The following is a 16,849-nucleotide window of genomic DNA, read 5'->3' as shown; positions in this document are numbered from 1 at the left end:
GGCAGGGTGTACCAGGTATGATGTTCACCAAACAATGAGACAAGGACCCACCACACCACTGTACCAGTCTGCACCCACCCTTGTTTTGTGTGAAAGATCACAGAGATGGTCCAGGCACAAAATGGTGGTAGCAACAGGAACGGAAAGAAGTGGATACGTTCAGTATATATTTGGAGCACCTAGATGAAACTGAATTTGGAAAACAATGTGATAAGTGATGTATTAGAGCCAAGTGGTGTAAGAGTACAGGAGAGGGAGTGACCGGCTTTGCCTGATGATGACACTGGAACTCAGATTTAAGACAAAAATAAAGCTTGCAAGGAAGATGGAGAGAAATGGAAAGATATTCCAAGAAGAAATACTCTGGACTAAGGTTCCAGAGCATGGGCTGTCCTTTTTCCTTTGGAGAATGAGAAGAAGATACCCAGAAGGCCTGTGGGATACAGTAGAAAGGATAGATCCATCTCCCAACCCCCAAGTATTAAACCCTCAAGACCGGTGGGAAAATAGTTCACTCCTAAAGGACACAACCTCCTTTGATCACACCCTCCCGTTACACCACCCTTGTGTAGGGAATTTGGAAATCCCCAGTTATTGATTTCATTCTTTAGCTCCAAACAGAACTTACATCAGTTGAAAATATACCGAAAGCCAAAAATTACAATAGGCCTAAATAGGGTTTTTATTTTAATAGACCATCTGCCTAAAACAAAATCAGTATCTCCAAACTCTCTAATCTGTCCCTGTTGGCTTTGTTCCCATGGGAATCTGTGCTTATGAGAACATGGTTATCCTACCCATCTCCTCCTCCTCCTCCTGAATGGAACTTACACAGTACCTCATTCAGGGCTCTCCTGTGTGGTTTCCAGGACACCAAACAATCCTGGCTTTCCTTCCTCTCTAGCTACTCCTTTTAACTATCTTTCACCGGTCCTTCCTCATCTTCTGGACTCCAAACTGAGTGGCCAGGACTCAGCCCTTCAACCTCTTCTGTATCTATTCTGGTGATCCCATCACCCTGTGGCTGTAAATACCACCTGCAAACACACACACACATAAACATATACATACCAAATTTGTATCTCCAGCTCTTACCTCCCTCCGGATAGCTTACCTGCCTATTCTATGTCTCCACTGTGAAGTTAAAGAAGCATCTCAAAGTTAATGTATCTAATCAACTTATTATCCCTCAAACCTGCCCCTCTCATGATCCTTTTCTTCTCAGCAAATGGCGACTACAATCTCCCAGTTCTTCAGCCAATATCCTTGGAGTACTCTTTAATTCTTCTTTTACTCTTATATCCCATATCTCATACTTCAGCAAATTCTATTCACTCCATCTTCAAAATACATCCAGAACCTGACCACTTCCAAAGCTATCGCCCTGTTCCAAATTGTCATCTCTTTCCTCGATTATTCTAACCACCTCCCAATGAATGTCCCTGCTTTCATCCTCTTCATATACAACACAACAACCAGTAATCCAGTTTAAACTCAGATCACATGACTCCTCTACTGCAAATCATCCAAGGGCATCCCACCACACAGACTGAGAGATAAGATCTACACACAGGCAACAAAAGCAAGGCCAGACAAATGGGACTGCATCAAACTAAACAGCTCCCACACAGCAAAGGGAACAATCAAGAGTGAAGAGATAACCTACAGAATGGGAAAAAAGAATTTACAAACCAAACATCTGTTAAAGGGTTAATATCCAAAATATATAAAAATTTCAAACTCAATAGCAAGAAAGCAAATAACCCAATCAAAAAATGGAGAAAGAACCAGTACAGACATTTCTCAAAAGAAGATATATACCGTATTTTCCGCTTCATAAGACGCACTTCTTCCCCACAAAAGTGGAGGGGAAAATGCTCGTGTGTCTTATGGAGGTAAAAATACGGTATTTTATTAAATATTTTAACATACCATTTGGTTCAGAATATTTTCTTTTCTTATTTTCCTCCTTAAAACCCTAGTTGTGGGCTCTGGCTGGTTGGCATAGTGGTAGAGTGTTGGCCTGGCGTGTGGAAGTCCCGGGTTCAATTCCAGGCCAGGGCACACAGGAGAAGCGCCCATCTGCTTCTCCACCCCTCCCCCTCTCCTTCCTCTCTGTCTCTCTCTTCCCCTCCTGCAGCCAAGGCTCCATTGGAGCAAAGTTGGCCCGGGCGCTGAGGATGGCTCTGTGGCCTCTGCCTCAGGCACTAGAATGGCTCTGATTGAGGCAGAGCGATGCCCTAGATGGGCAGAGCGTCACCCCCTGGTGGGTGTGCCGGGTGGATCCCGGTCAGGTGCATGCGAGAGTCTGTCTGACTGCCTCCCCGTTTCCAACTTCGGAAAAATTTTTAAAAAGAAAAAAACAACAACAACAAAAAAAAAACCCTAGTTGTGTCTTATGGTCAGGTGTGTCTTATGGAGCAAAAAATATGGTAAATGGCCAACATATATACGAAAAGATGATGCTTATCATCAACAAAATACAAATCAAAACCACAATGAGGTATATCATCACCTCATACCTACTAAAATGGCTATTATCAAAAAGACAAAAGCTAACTAGTGTTGGAGAGGATGCAGAGAAAAGGGCACCACTGTACACTGTTGATGGGAATAGAAAGTAGTAGAGGCATTATGAGAAACAGCATGGATATTCCTTGAAAAATTAAAAACAGAACTACAGTATGATCTAGCAATCTTACTTCTAGCTATGTGTTAAAAAGAAATAAAATAGGTATCTCAAAAAGGTATTGGCGCACACACACACCGGCATGTTCATTACAGCATTTTTCACAGTAGCCAAGATATGGAAGAAATCCAAGTGTCCATCAACAGATGAATGCATAAAGTTATATAATACACTATATATATATATAGTATATTATACTATATATAGTATATGTTATAATATTCCATTATTATTAAAAAGAAAGACACCTTCCCATTTATGGCAACATGAATGAAACTGGAAGACATTTTGCTAAGTAACATAAGCCAAACAGAGAAAGACAAGTACTATATATCACTTAGGTGTGGAATCTTTAAAAAAAAGTCAAACTCACAGAAGCGGAGTTGAACAGTGGTTTCCAGGGGCTGGCACAGTGGTGGGAATGAGGAGATATTTATCAAAAAATACAAAGTTGCAGTTGTATAGGCAAATAAGGCTGGTGATCTAGTACAGGATATGACTAGTTAATACTGCACTGATTACTGGAAATTGCTAAGAGAGTAGATTTCAAGTGATCTTGTCACACAAAAAACATAGCTATATGAGATGATGTGTTAATTAGCTCACCATAGTAATCATTTCACTATGTATATGTGTGTTAAATCATGTTTGTATACCTTAAATATATTTATTTTTAAAATATATTAATTACCATAATTAAAAAGTCAACAGTTATCTCACCAGGCGGTGGTGCAGTGGATAGAGCATCAGACTGGGATGCAGAGGAACCAGATTTGAAGCCCCGAGGTCGCCAGCTTGAGCATGGGCTCACCCAGATTGAGCACGGGGTCACTGGCTTGAACATGGGATCAGACATGACCCCATGGTCGCTGGCTTGAGCCCAAAGGTCACTGGCTTGAGCAAGGGGTCACTCACTCTGCTGTAGCCCCCCGGTCAAGGCACATATGAGAAAGCAATCAATGAACAACAAAGGAGAGTAAGGAGCTGCAACGAAGAATTGAGGCTTCTCATCTCTCCCTTCCTGCCTGTCTGTCCCTATCTGTCCCTGTTTCTCTCTCACTCTGTCACCAAAAAGAAAAAAAAAAAAAAAAGCCAATAGTCAACAGTAGACCTAATCTTCTAAAATGTCCTCCCCAGCACAATTCTGGCCTCTTCTATTACTCTCCCATTTGTAATCTTTGTCCAGCCACACTGAGTTCTTTGCTGTTCTTCAAATATGCAAACATGCTCCTGCATGAGGCATTTTAACTTGTCCCTTCTCCTTAAAACATTCTTCCGCAGGATAACCACATGGGTAGCTATTCTCCTCTAGTCTTTGCCTTCAAATGTCATCTTTTCAATGAGTAATCCCTGATTGCCCTGTTAAGAATTAAATTGCAATTAAATTGTTAAAAAATCTCCCAACTAGCTCTCCTTCTTCTCTGGCATAGTTCTCCCCACAGAACTTGTATCTCTCACAACCACATATATACTAGTTGTTTAGTGTGTTCCCCCTCTGTATAGAATAAGCCCCATGATTGCAAGAACTATTTTCTGATTTGTTTACTGCTGTATCTCCAATGCCTAAAACAGTAAATAGATAATCAGGAAATAATTGCTGGATCAACGAGTCAATGAATGAATGATTTCTACTAACAATCGTAGAAGAGAATTAGATTTTGTCTCATTCAATGAAAATTTCCAAGGTGCCCAAAAGCCAAATGAATTGCCAAAGGTATTAAACAGTGTCCCAAAGATATTACCACTCTAGAGAAGATACCACATTTGCCCCAGAAGTCCATCCTGCTCTGGGAGTCACCAATTCCTTTGCTTTCACACCAGCCTAAGGCTATGTCTTCACTTTGGTTCCCTGGACTCAATTCTAAGAGTAGAAAAGAGCATATAAGGCACCTGCCTTCTGAGGAGTACACAGTACTTTATATTAAATATTTAGAAAATACATAAAATATGTAGTTGAGTGCTAGTTTAAGTGTCAGATTCCACTGGGGAAAGAAGTTTGTCTTCATTTAATGGAATGGTTTTGTGGAGAAAGAAATGAGAGAAATATGTAATCAACAGGGTGGTCTTTATGTTATCAAGAATTTACTTCCTAAGCACACAGTTAGACTGCTGCTGGGAGACATGGCCCTGCCCTAATGGAATGTTTCATTTGGAACATTTTCCTCTGTTTCTTCATTCCCCTTGACTCTCTGTGTTGGTTTCTGTGCACTACAGAAAACAGCCAGCTCTCCCGGTCGTGAAGGTGTACTCTTGTGTAGGAGATAAACTGTATCATTCAACTCTGCCCTAGTTCTTGCTTGTTTCTCACACTTTTCACAAATTACAGTGTGTCTGGAAACCCCAGGTATGTGTATCACAGATTATATGGGAATGCCCCACCTGCACAAACTAGAACGGCATTAGTCATGCCTCCTACAGAGACCGGCAAACCAGGACTTAGAAGAGATGGTAAGAGCAAACTTTCCGATGGCCCCAGATGGCGGGCACCTGGAGACCCAGCACATAGGCTGCACAACTGCTTCACTCCCTGACGGCTTCCTGCAGACTTCCAAAGTCCAGCATGGCCCACGGAGCTCTTAATCATAAGACAAATCCAAATTAAGGGAAATACCTCAAAATATCAACCAGGAGCCTTCAAAAGTATCAAGGTCATGAAAAACAAGGAAAAATTTAAAAATCACCAGGAAAAGAAGACTAAGGATGACCACATGCAACAGAATGCAATGGAATCTCAGATTGGGTCCTGGAACAGAAGAATAAGGACATGAAAAAACTGACAGAATCCAAGTAAAGGTTGTAGTTTAGTTTATAGCACTGTACCTACCAATGGTCAATTCCTTAGTTTTGACAAATAAGCTATATTTATGTAAGATGTTAAGATTAGGGAAAGCTGGGGGAAGGGTATACAGGAACTCTCTATACTACCTTTATATTCCTCTGTAAATTTAAAGTATTTTAAAACTAAAAGTTTTCAAAAGTGACCCTATTCGATATCCCTAATGGGATAAACTGCTGATGGTCCACCCAAATACCATAAAGGACTTGTAGATATGGGACAGGCATACATGTTCATAATCATTTCCTAGTGATTCTTACCTTTGATATTTTTTATCAATTTGATGTCTCTATGGTGGTCATATGGACCAAATATATAAGATCATGCTTTTCTTCTTGGGAAAATTTTTATCATGATAATCTGTGTATTTATACATTATCTTTATATATTGATATAGTGTATCTATATATCACAATCCTATGTATGACTTCCTTGAAAATGTTCTTTTGAAAAGTAATTAAGAAATCCAGGTAAAGAGGGATAAAAATATTTTAATTGTTGAAATTCATTGGTAAATTGAGTAATTTACATTGCAGTACTAAGTGGATATACATGGTCATTATCATATTAAAAACTTGCCAAATAACTCCAGTAACCATCAGTCACAAGTCCTTGAAATAATATAGAATTAACATGATGAGCTGCTGTGACCATTCGAAAGTAGAATAGGAGACTCAGTGGCCAGGAAGTGTTTGTAGTTACAGAGCCTTGGACTAAAAAAAACAGGAAGTTAATCAAAATACATATATCCATGACATGCCAATTTCAATGGTTTATTTTTAAATATTGCAATGTCATACATTGTTCCTAATAAAGGAAATTCTCCGATATTTAAATAAAGCTGAAAACCAAACAGTAAAAAAAGGGAGAGAGGTAACGGTAAGAATCAATTTAACAATTCTACAACTAATAATTAACATGAAGTAGAAATAGTGAAAGGTAACAAATATATTACTTTAGGTAACTCATTTATAGTGTCTTATTATCTTCAGTTACAAATACAATAAGGATTCTAATATATAAAAACTATTTAAAAAGTATCAGTGAAAAGACCATCATCTTCACAAACTGTGTTGCATGGCCAGTGACTGCTGCTAGAACAGAGCGGCTGGCCAGGCAACACCAGTAGGCCTGTCTTCCGCAGGTGGGTTGCAGAGAGCTCCACGTCCAAGGGTCCTGTTTAACCAACTCCTTTCCAGTACCACACCACTCAATATGCACCCAGGCTTTTAACTACTGACTTAAGTGTTTGGGGGAGATTCGAGGTAGGGCAGGTGACTATTTAGAATTTACTTAGAAAGGTCTGTGCACATTACAACATCCCATGGAGCAAAATACCTTCTAAATCTTGATGAGCAAGCTACAAAGAAAACAGACAAAGGGAAAATAATTAGCAAGCGTGAAGAGGTACAACTTCAATAAAAATCGATCAGCTTTAAGCTTATACATTATTTTCTTTTTAGTGAAACACACATTCAACATTCTCTTAACTATTTATTTAAGACTTAATACATGGTCAATACAGCACTAACTACTGACATATAAAGAGACAAGGTCAGGTAGAAAAAAGAGACTTAAAACTTACAATTAAAACACGACATCATAATGCCCAAACCTAGCTGCGGGTCAGCATCACTCAGCCTAAAGGTATACCGATTGTTCAGCCACAACCCCATCCCCCCTCTCTACCTGGGAGACTCTGCTGGGCGGGGTCTAGCCACCCACCCGCATTCTGTCGAGGGGGATTCTGATGGAGCCAGCCCGTCCACTGGCATTTGAGAGCCAGCCCTTTGGCCTCCTGTGTTAGCAGTACTCCACACACCTACATGGGCACAACTTTCCCCCTCGCGTCAGCTGTACAAGGAACTACACATTTCTATCATGATATAAATAATTTTAAAAGAACTCCTTAATTTGCTTCAAAAAGTAACCAAATCAACTTTAAACACTAATCACTGAGTGAGTTCAGTGGCTTTTTTCAAAAGAGATTTTACATGGTAGGCCAAAAAAGGTGTCTTCACTCCTTTCCATAAAATGTCTTTTTTTCCAAAGGATAGTCTTCTCATCAGGGTTCCTGCCAGATAATTTAAACCCAGAATGCCATGAGTTCAGATGTATTACAGATAAGCACCAAAGGCACACTTAGCAACTAGAGAAAATGGACAGCTTTTCAACTTAGAAAGCTTTGCATTTAATTCAAAGGAAGCAAAAGAAAGATCAGGATTAAATTGATTGTGTCAAAACAGGGAAAATTGAGAAGAGAGAGGGATGGCAATAAAATAAGACATTTATAGCTATGAGTGGTGAGGAAATATTCTAGCCAGCTGCCTAAAGGTATGTGGGCTGGGGGACCAGCAATATCGCTAAATTATTGTCAGGGAATTTTAGATCCACACACAAAATTTAGCAATCACCTTAACTTCCATGAAAAAACTAGAACTGTGAGAAGCCAAGAAAAAGTAAAGGATTCATTTAAGGTCCTATGTCAACAAAGCTACTGAGTCTCCTGGTATCTGTCTACATGGCACCTTTTTCCACCCCATTCCCCTGCTTTCTGAAATATACTGTGTTTTCAGAAAGGTGAACAGTAACATATGCTTTCAACTCAACTGTCTTTTCAATTTGATGAGAATAAAAAAAGTACTACTGCAATCAGGAGAAAGTGGCAGTGAATTTAGAAATCTACATGAAGGGTTAGAACTCTATTAAAAATACGAGAAATATGATTGACCAGTGGTGGCACAGTGGATTAAACGTCAGGCTCACACACTGAGGGCCCCAGTTTGAAACCCGGAGGTCACTGGCTAGAGCGCAGGCTTGCCAACTTGAGTGCAGGGTCACCAGCCTGTAAACAGGATCATAGACATGATCCCAAAGTCGCTGGCTTGAGCAAGGGGTCACTGGCTCAGCTTGAGCCCCCTGGTCAAGGCACGTATGAGAAACAATCATTGAACAACTAAAGTGATGTAACTACAAGTTGATACTTTTCATTTCTCTCCTTCCCCCACCCTCTTCCTTCCTGTCTCTCAAAAGATAAAAAGGAAGGAAAGGAGAAAGGAGGGAAGGGAGGAAGAACGGAAAGGAGGGAGGAAGGAAAAACTAGAAATAGAAAATCTCCATCAAATTCCTAAAGAGAACTCAACGCCCTAATGTGGCCATGGGCACTAGGGAATAAAGTTCCATGATGCTGGTGCCTTGACAAGAAAATCTTCAAAGAAGTGGCTACCCAAGATTGTTATGTTTTTTATCAGGAAGAAATTATTTACAGTTTCTGTGCCCCCATCCCCTGTTGGGAAAGCTTATTTGTCTCCACCTATGAGCTTATTTTGTCATTCCCTTCCAATCAAACGCCACCTCCAGTACTGTCTCTTCAGCAAGAAGTTGGCTCAGTATCAAATCAGTTCAGTATCACCCAAAATCAAATCTTGCTTTGGGTCTGCCAAGGACTAAGTGATGATGATGGTGATGATGATGATGATGATGATGATAGCAGAAGCTACCATTTATTTCATATCAAATCCTAACAACCCTTCAAGCTAAGCATTAGTTCCATTTTATAGATTAAAAAATGGAGGCAACAAAGGGGAAGTAATTTGCCCAGCCCATAAGTGAAAGAGCTGAATTCAAATCCAAGGCTGTATGGCTCCCAAAAGAGAATGGGCTATCTCAGTAATCTCAGGAGATAGAGCGTTACTGATTAAGCAAGGTTCAAAAAAGGCAAGATGTAATTTAGCAAGACTGAAAGTGGGGATCCAAGCATCAAATGTATTGCTGAAGCTCTCTGCCTCTTTGGAAAGGCTGCTTGATATCTTTTAGAGACTAGGGTAGTTAATAAATGAAAGCTGTCCTTTTCTTGTTCTTGTTCGTCATATTATAATTCTAACTCCCAGCTCTTCACCAGGATCCCAAGTCCACAGTGTATCTTTTAGATGTTTTCTTCTGTCCACACTGAACATGTTTTATGATATCCAACCAGTAAACTTGGCCTCTGATTTTACTATTCCTTCCTGCCAAACTGAGCAGTGATGTATGCCCATCTCCACTGGGGTTTCAGTACTGATACATATACTCTATGTCAGTGGTCCCCAACCTTTTTTGGGCCATGGACCAGTTTAATGTCAGAAAATATTTTCATGGACCAGTCTTTAGGGTAGGACAGATAAATGTATCACGTGACTGAGACAAGCGTCAAGAGTGAGTCTTAGACGGATGTAACAAGAGGGAATCTGGTCATTTTTTAAAAGTAAAACATCGTTCAGACTTAAATATAAATAAGACGGAAATAATGTAAGTTATTTATTCTTTCTCTGCAGACCGGTACCAAATGGCCCACAGACCAGTACCGGTCCACGGCCCGGGGGTTGGGGACCACTGCTCTATGTACATTAACAAACTCCTGGCTAATGTCAAACAATGTTGATCCTAATCTCATTCCCAGCCACAGCCTCTCTAGTCTCTCCCTGTCATTTCTAAGATCGAAGCCCCTTTAAGTTTTAGCCAATGAAGAGTGAAACCTCATGTTTTTGGTAAACACTTGGCTTGCTCTTATAAATTGCATTTGAAAATAAAAATGTTTTAAAACCTGCAAAGAAAATTTATCTGATTATTAAAGACCTCTTTACAATAAAACATGTTCTGTTCCATACATTTAACCACAAGATGAAACCCCCTCCTAATCTTGAAGTCCAAGATTTCTTAGAAATACATGGCAAAATAATATCTACAGTTCATTCATCATACAGGCTAAATAAATCCAATTATTTAGAAAATATACAGTACCTCTTGATTACTGAGTCATGATATTTTCTTCTAATCTTAAAGAGAAAATTAAGAAAAGGTAAATGTTCAGATTATAAACATTCTAGTGCCTTATAAAACCACAAGTAATCATGAATACATTATTTGCTAATCAAGTCATAAAGCAGAGAAACAGTAATGAGGAACAAATAACTAACGTATTCTAAAATTCATGTACTACAACCTTGTGTGCACATTAAACATATTAATAGTTTTTTAATAAAACTAAATATGAGACAACTAACTGTACAGCACTTAGTAAATCAGTGTCTTTACCACAAGCCTCACTTAAAAATTTATTGCCTGGCTTGTGGTGGCGCAGTGAATAAAGTGTTGACCTGGAACGCTGAGGTTGCCAGTTGGAAACCCTGGGCTTGCTGGGTCAAGATACATATGACAAGCAACCAATGAACAGCTAGAGTGAAGGAGTAAAGCAATTATGAGTTGATACTTCTTGCCCTCCCCTTCTCTCTCTGTAAAATCAACAAGTAAAATCTTTTTTTAAAAATTTAAGCAAGAAGCTATCTACAAGGTTGCAGTCATACCTATTATCAAAAGGATTTCATTCACCCACAATTACTATTAAAACTCAGACAAAAGAGCCTCACTTCATTTAATTACACAACAGGTAGGTACTCTTCCTCCAATCACCAAACTGATTATCAGTTAGTCATATTTATAATATACGATAGGAATATGCCTTTATGTTCTACAAAAACTCCATAAACTGAGTGAAACATTAGCCTTCCTTTTCACATGAATCATCACTAAACTTAATAAAAAAAATTTAAATACCAATACCCATGAAGCATAACTACAATGAGAAGCACAATTATGACTTTCATCATATGGGTGGTAATTTCAACAAATGATTACAAAGGACAGATATGATTTTCTGCCACTCAGTAATATGGAAGTTGAGTCAAGCAAGCTGAAATACAAGTTTCATATTTTTTCACAAAACATAAAATAAATCTTTAGAGAAAAATATCACATGATATTACTTACTTTTTCGAACAGTCTTTGTTTGACTGGATACCATATTCACAGCTTCAGATGGGAGACCAACATACACTCCACCATAGTTTCTTAATAAAAAAAAAAAGCAGATATAGAAAAAGCAGACCAACTTAAATAATACTATATACCGTATTTCCCCATGTATAAGGCACACCTTTTTTTGAAATATTTGGGGTCGCCTGACCTGTGGTGGCGCAGTGTATAAAGCGTCAACCTGGAAACACTGAGGTCGCCAGTTCAAAACCCTGGACTTGCCTGGCACATATGGGAGTTGATGCTTCCTGCTCTTCCCTCCCCTTCTCTCTCTCTCTCTCTCTCTCTCTCTCACTCTCTCTCCTCTCTAAAAAAAAAAAAATTAATAAAAAGAAAAATTTAAAAAAAAAAGAAATATTTGGGGTCTAAAAACGGGGTGCGTTTTTAGACCCCAAATATTTATACAATGGTTATAGGGGTTTTTTACTTGCATTTGCCGCTTTTTCATGCTTGTTTTGTGCTCATTGTTGAAGACAGTAATTTGTCATCAGACACAGATAAGAACAAGCTAATGGATGGGAGTTTTGACAGTGATGAGGAGCTGTATGAATTTTATGATGAATAAAACTTGAGTTCAATAACTTTATGCAATACATTTTTTTTTTCAAATTTCGGGCCCCAAATTAAGGTGCCTCTTATAAATACATGGGAGTGTCTTATACATGGGAAATACAGTATTTGAAGAAAGCATCAGAAGCATGGAGTATGTCAAACAATTATAGAATTATTAAAAGTAACTCATGAGTTTTCAAAAGTAGAATTCAGAATATTATGGCCCTTGAAAATATAATTATTTTTCTGTTTAAAAGAAGCCATATATCTATACACTGAGTTTGTAAAATTTTTAGATACTTTACTTACAAAAAGAAGAAAAGTTCAAATATTCTAATTTAGTATTCTAATAAATATTAGTGGAGTGACATGTGATATTTATTAGAAATTCAGAGTGGCTAAAGGGATACTCAATGCTATGGACATACAAAAACATTTCCGCTATAGGTAGCTATAAATATTATATAAAATACTGAAAGAGCGCGCTAAGTGGTAACAAGAGCAGAGAGCAGTACACCAGAGGAGGAAGGGGAGAAGGGAGAAGGATGAGGACTGAGAGAAGGCATCAAGTTAGGGAGAAGAGCACACCCTAAGGCCACAAGATGGAAACTACTACAGACCACATGCACAGGACAAAAAAACTTGCTTGGATAAAACGAAGATAATAAACCCTGGGCAAGTTCTTTTTCAGATCACATATTCTGTGCCAAGTTTTCCTGGTGGAATCTCTATTGTTTGGTAGTGTGCCACAGTGTTAAATTAAATTTGTGATTCAAATCAATCTGTGTCAAATTAAATGCGATGTGGCCAAATTTATACAAATTAAAGCCAGCTTCAATATCAAACATACCTCCGCTTATCATCTTCTGTTATCGATTCTTCTGTTCTAAAAGGTCAAAAAAACATTTGCTATGAGACATTTGGTTATGTAGTCAGAGACTTATTTTTCTATATGAGAAAAAGGACTCTGAGTTAAAGTCTATTTTATTTCAAGCTCTTCCACCAGGTATTTCTGTAACACAGTATTCTGTCTCACTACAATCACTCATGCACTAAAAAATTGGTAATTTTCTACTTATCAAAATGTGTAAACCAAGCCAATGACATAAACCCAACTGCAAACAAAATGAAAAATTGAGGGCAGCCACAAATGGGAAGAGCATGGAAATTAGGCGTCAGCAAGTCTGGGTTCTTCTCTTGGCTGTGCCATCCACTCTCTTGTGTGACAGGTTGTGGACAAGTGACCTACCTGAATCTAATCTGCAAAAAAAGGTTGAGCAGATAACTCCAAAGATCTTATCCAGGCCCAACATGCTGATTTTGTGTCTCTTTTTTTTTATTTTACTGTATTTAGAAAATTGAATTTAATGATTTGACATTGATCAATAAAAGTACACAGGTTTCAGGTAAATATTTCTATAGCATTTGAACTGTTGGTTGTGTTGTATGCTCATCACCTAAAGTCAAATCATTTTCCATCACCATATATTTATCCCTCTTTATTCCCCTCTCCCCAACCTCCCCAAAACCTCCTGCCCCTAGTAACCACTTCATTCTTATCTATATCCATGACTCTCAGTTTTATGTCCCATCTACATATGAAATCATATAATTTCTTAGCTTTTTTTTAATAAATAAATTTTTATTAATTTTGATGGGGAAACATCAATAAATCAGGGTACATATATTCAAAGAAAACATGTCCAGGTTATCTTGTCATTCAATTCTGTTGCATACCCAACAACAAAAGTCAGATTGTCCTCCGTCACCTTCTATCTAGTTTTCTTTGTGCCCCTCCCACTCCCTTTCCCCTCCTCCTCCTCCCCTTCCCCATCCCCCGTAACCACCACACTCTTGTCCATGTCTCTTAGTCTCGTTTTCATGTCCCACCAATGTACGGAATCCTGCAGTTCTTGTTTTTTTCTGATTTACTTATTTCACTCCATATAATGTTATCAAGATCCTACCATTTTTGTAAGTGATCCGATGTCATCATTTTTTTTTTTTTTTGTATTGATATTTTTCTGAAGCTGGAAACGGGGAGAGACAGTCAGACAGACTCCTGCATGCGCCTGACCGGGATCCACCCGGCACGCCCACCAGGAGGTGACGCTCTGCCCACCAGGGGGCGATGCTCTGCCCCTCCGGGGCATCACTCTGTTGGAACCAGAGCCACTCTAGTGCCCGGGGCAGAGGCCAAGGAGCCATCCCAAGCGCCCGGGCCATCTTTGCTCCAATGGAGCCTTGGCTGCGGGAGGGGAAGAGAGAGACAGAGAGGAAGGAGAGGGGGAGGGGTGGAGAAGCAGATGGGCACTTCTCCTGTGTGCCCTGGCCGGGAATCGAACCCGGGACCTCTACACGCCAGGCCAACGCTCTACCACTGAGCCAACCAGCAAGGGATCATTTCTTATGGCTGAATAGTATACCATGGTGTATATGCCACATCTTCTTGATCCAGTCTTCTATTTTTTTTCACAGTGATTAAAGCCTTTAAGCAAACTCTTGGCCAATACAGCAAGAATCCATAAAAGAGTAGTGTCCTTAACATGTTCACCAAGTCCAAGTTGGCCCCAACACCATGCCAAATCCCTGAAAAATGCAACCCAACCCCAGTTCAGTCTGTTAGGAGCTGTCACAAGGAGCAGGAGTCCAGGAAAAGTCCACATCCAGGAAAAACCCACATGGCACTGGAATTGTCACAATTCTATACTTTGCAGCTCATGTCCAACTCCCAATGACCGCTGCTTCTAGCTGGTAATGATTCAGGTAGACTGGAAAAGCCATCTGTAGCATGTGTGGAGATGGAGCTTCTGTTCTCTTCTGCCTGGAGAGATGAGACCAGGTTGCTTTTCCCTGGAGCTCTGCAATTGTGGCTTGGTAAAGAGAACTTTGGGATACACTAAGCTGGGTGGCAAAGGTAGATTCATACTACAAGTTGGCAAAAGGGGGAAAAAGAGCTCTAAATTAGGAGTAGGTCCCAGCCTGAAATATGAGTGGGGCATTGAGGTAGGAGGAATAAAGGAAACACTATATATTAAATAAAGCAGCAGGAAATAGGACTATCAACACCCACAACAGAGATCTTCGAGGGAAGAATAAAAAATCTGACTATTCAGGCAAGACATAGTTAAGTGGCCCTTGTGCAAATGAGATCAGTTTACCTGCTTCTTGGAAGAAATACCCTAGGCTCGTCCACAGTGTCATAGATGGGGCCGATGGCCCTGGGCCCCTTCAACCTTCAGTGGCAAACCCCAGCATTCTGAGCAAGGTTAGGTTCTAGGTGGATGGAGCAGGGCTGGAAGAGACTGAACCCTCCCTTAGAGGAGCGAGGGAGAAGCCTACCTTCCAGTGTCCCTGTTTCCTCACAGCAGAGGCATGTAAGCCTGGCAGGCTTTAGTTCAATGACCTTCCTTTCCACTATTGAAGCAGGACCCAGATGGCAGCCTATGAGACCCCTTTGGTGCGTTGGAGCCTTTAAGGGCATATCCTAAAAGCTGGTAGTTCCCCTGATCTCTATTGGGCTTTTTCTGCCTCTTGGTATCTTAAAAGCCATGCTCAGAAGATCTTGCTGAGGGGTTTGAGGATCCCCATCCGCCTATATAAATCTTTTCCATATATCTGGAGCTATTTGAAAAAAGACAAAACAGTGTTATTACCTGGATCAAATAAAAAAAGGTAGTAGTTTGCAGGAGAAAAAGATTCGGCGTCTCCTGTTCATCGGCATTCAAAAGAAATTTTTAAAAAATTTTAAGTAAAAAGCATGATATGGTAGATCCATTGGAGTTCCAGGATATGACTCCCCCCTTTTAAATTTTTTTAAATTGACCTTAAAATATTTGCTGGGTACACTTTAATAATACCTTGACTTTAAAGATTGTAGAAATACACATAATTCGATAGGTTTGACAAAATACAGTAAATGCTTTTGCTCCATATGCAGGAGCATTGTCAGTTTAACCAGTTTAGGAAATCCAATAATAGAACAGTGCATACAGACAATGAGCTATAACATGCTTAGCAGCCTCTCCTGTTCTGACAGAGGTTACTATAAATCCAGAATATGTACCCACTATAACATGGAAATAGGACTGTTTGCCAAATGAAGGTATATGAGAAACATCCATTTGCCAAATTTTCCCTGGTAGGGGTCCTTGAGGGTGAACTCCGAATGAAGGGGCACATTGTAGTATAGGACCCCCTGGACAGGATTTCCCAATCTGCCGTGCTGCTTCCGAGAAAGTTGAAACTGTTTACACAGGGCTGCAGCTTTCTGGTGATGAATAGTATGAGACTAAATTGCTCGATCTGTCATGGTTGCTCCAAATAATTTTCTTTTGGGTAGCTTGATCAACAAGGGCATTCCTAGGCCCTGGCCGGATGGCTCAGTGGTAGAGAGTCAGCCTGGCGTGCAGGAGTCCTGGGTTCGATTCCCGGCCAGGGCATACAGTAGAAGCGCCCATCTGCTTCTCCACCCCTCCCCCTCTCCTTCTTCTCTGTCTCTCTCTTCCCCTCCCGCAGCCAAGGCTCCATTGGAGCAAAGTTGGCCTGGGCGCTGAGGATGGCTCTGCCTCAGGTGCTAGAATGGCTCTGGTTGCAACAGAGCAACACCCCAGATGGGCAGAGCATCCCCCCCGGTAGGCGTGCCGGGTGGATCCCGGTTGGGCGCATGCGGAAGTCTGTCTGACTGCCTCCCCGTTTCCAACTTCAGAAAAGTAAAAAAAAAAAAAAAAAAAAAAAAAAGGCAATCCCTTGCACTAAAGCTCCAGGGAGCATGGAGTGAGCTTGAGTATGTCCTATGAAACATGGAACTCTATGTTGACATACAAGTCTTTGAAGAAGGAGGAACTGCTGAAATAGTTCATCAGCATTTGTCCCTAAGACAGCAGTCTTTATAGTGGAAACACCATAAGTAAATATTTGCT

The 16,849-nt window shown here is 40.1% G+C and overlaps 1 protein-coding gene across 1 annotated transcript in view; it reads right to left on the bottom strand.

Annotated features, from left to right (window-relative positions):
- Window positions 1-5,996: 5,996 nt before the first annotated feature.
- C1H12orf75 (chromosome 1 C12orf75 homolog) overlaps window positions 5,997-16,849 on the bottom strand; it is a 52,688-nt gene continuing 41,835 nt past the window's right edge. Inside the window, exons 3-5 of the mRNA XM_066252601.1 lie at window positions 11,331-11,410; window positions 10,305-10,339; window positions 5,997-6,885 (exon numbers count right to left, since the gene is read on the bottom strand). Of these exons, the coding sequence (XP_066108698.1) occupies window positions 10,335-10,339; window positions 11,331-11,410 (85 nt within the window). The 3' untranslated portion in view covers window positions 5,997-6,885; window positions 10,305-10,334. The remainder of the gene's footprint in view (window positions 6,886-10,304; window positions 10,340-11,330; window positions 11,411-16,849) is intronic.

The sequence above is a fragment of the Saccopteryx bilineata genome, chromosome 1 (genome assembly GCF_036850765.1).
Source record: "Saccopteryx bilineata isolate mSacBil1 chromosome 1, mSacBil1_pri_phased_curated, whole genome shotgun sequence".
Classification (NCBI taxonomy): Eukaryota; Metazoa; Chordata; class Mammalia; order Chiroptera; family Emballonuridae; genus Saccopteryx; species Saccopteryx bilineata.
Note: the sequence above shows the minus strand (reverse complement) of the source record. Positions and strands in the feature narration are given on the sequence as shown.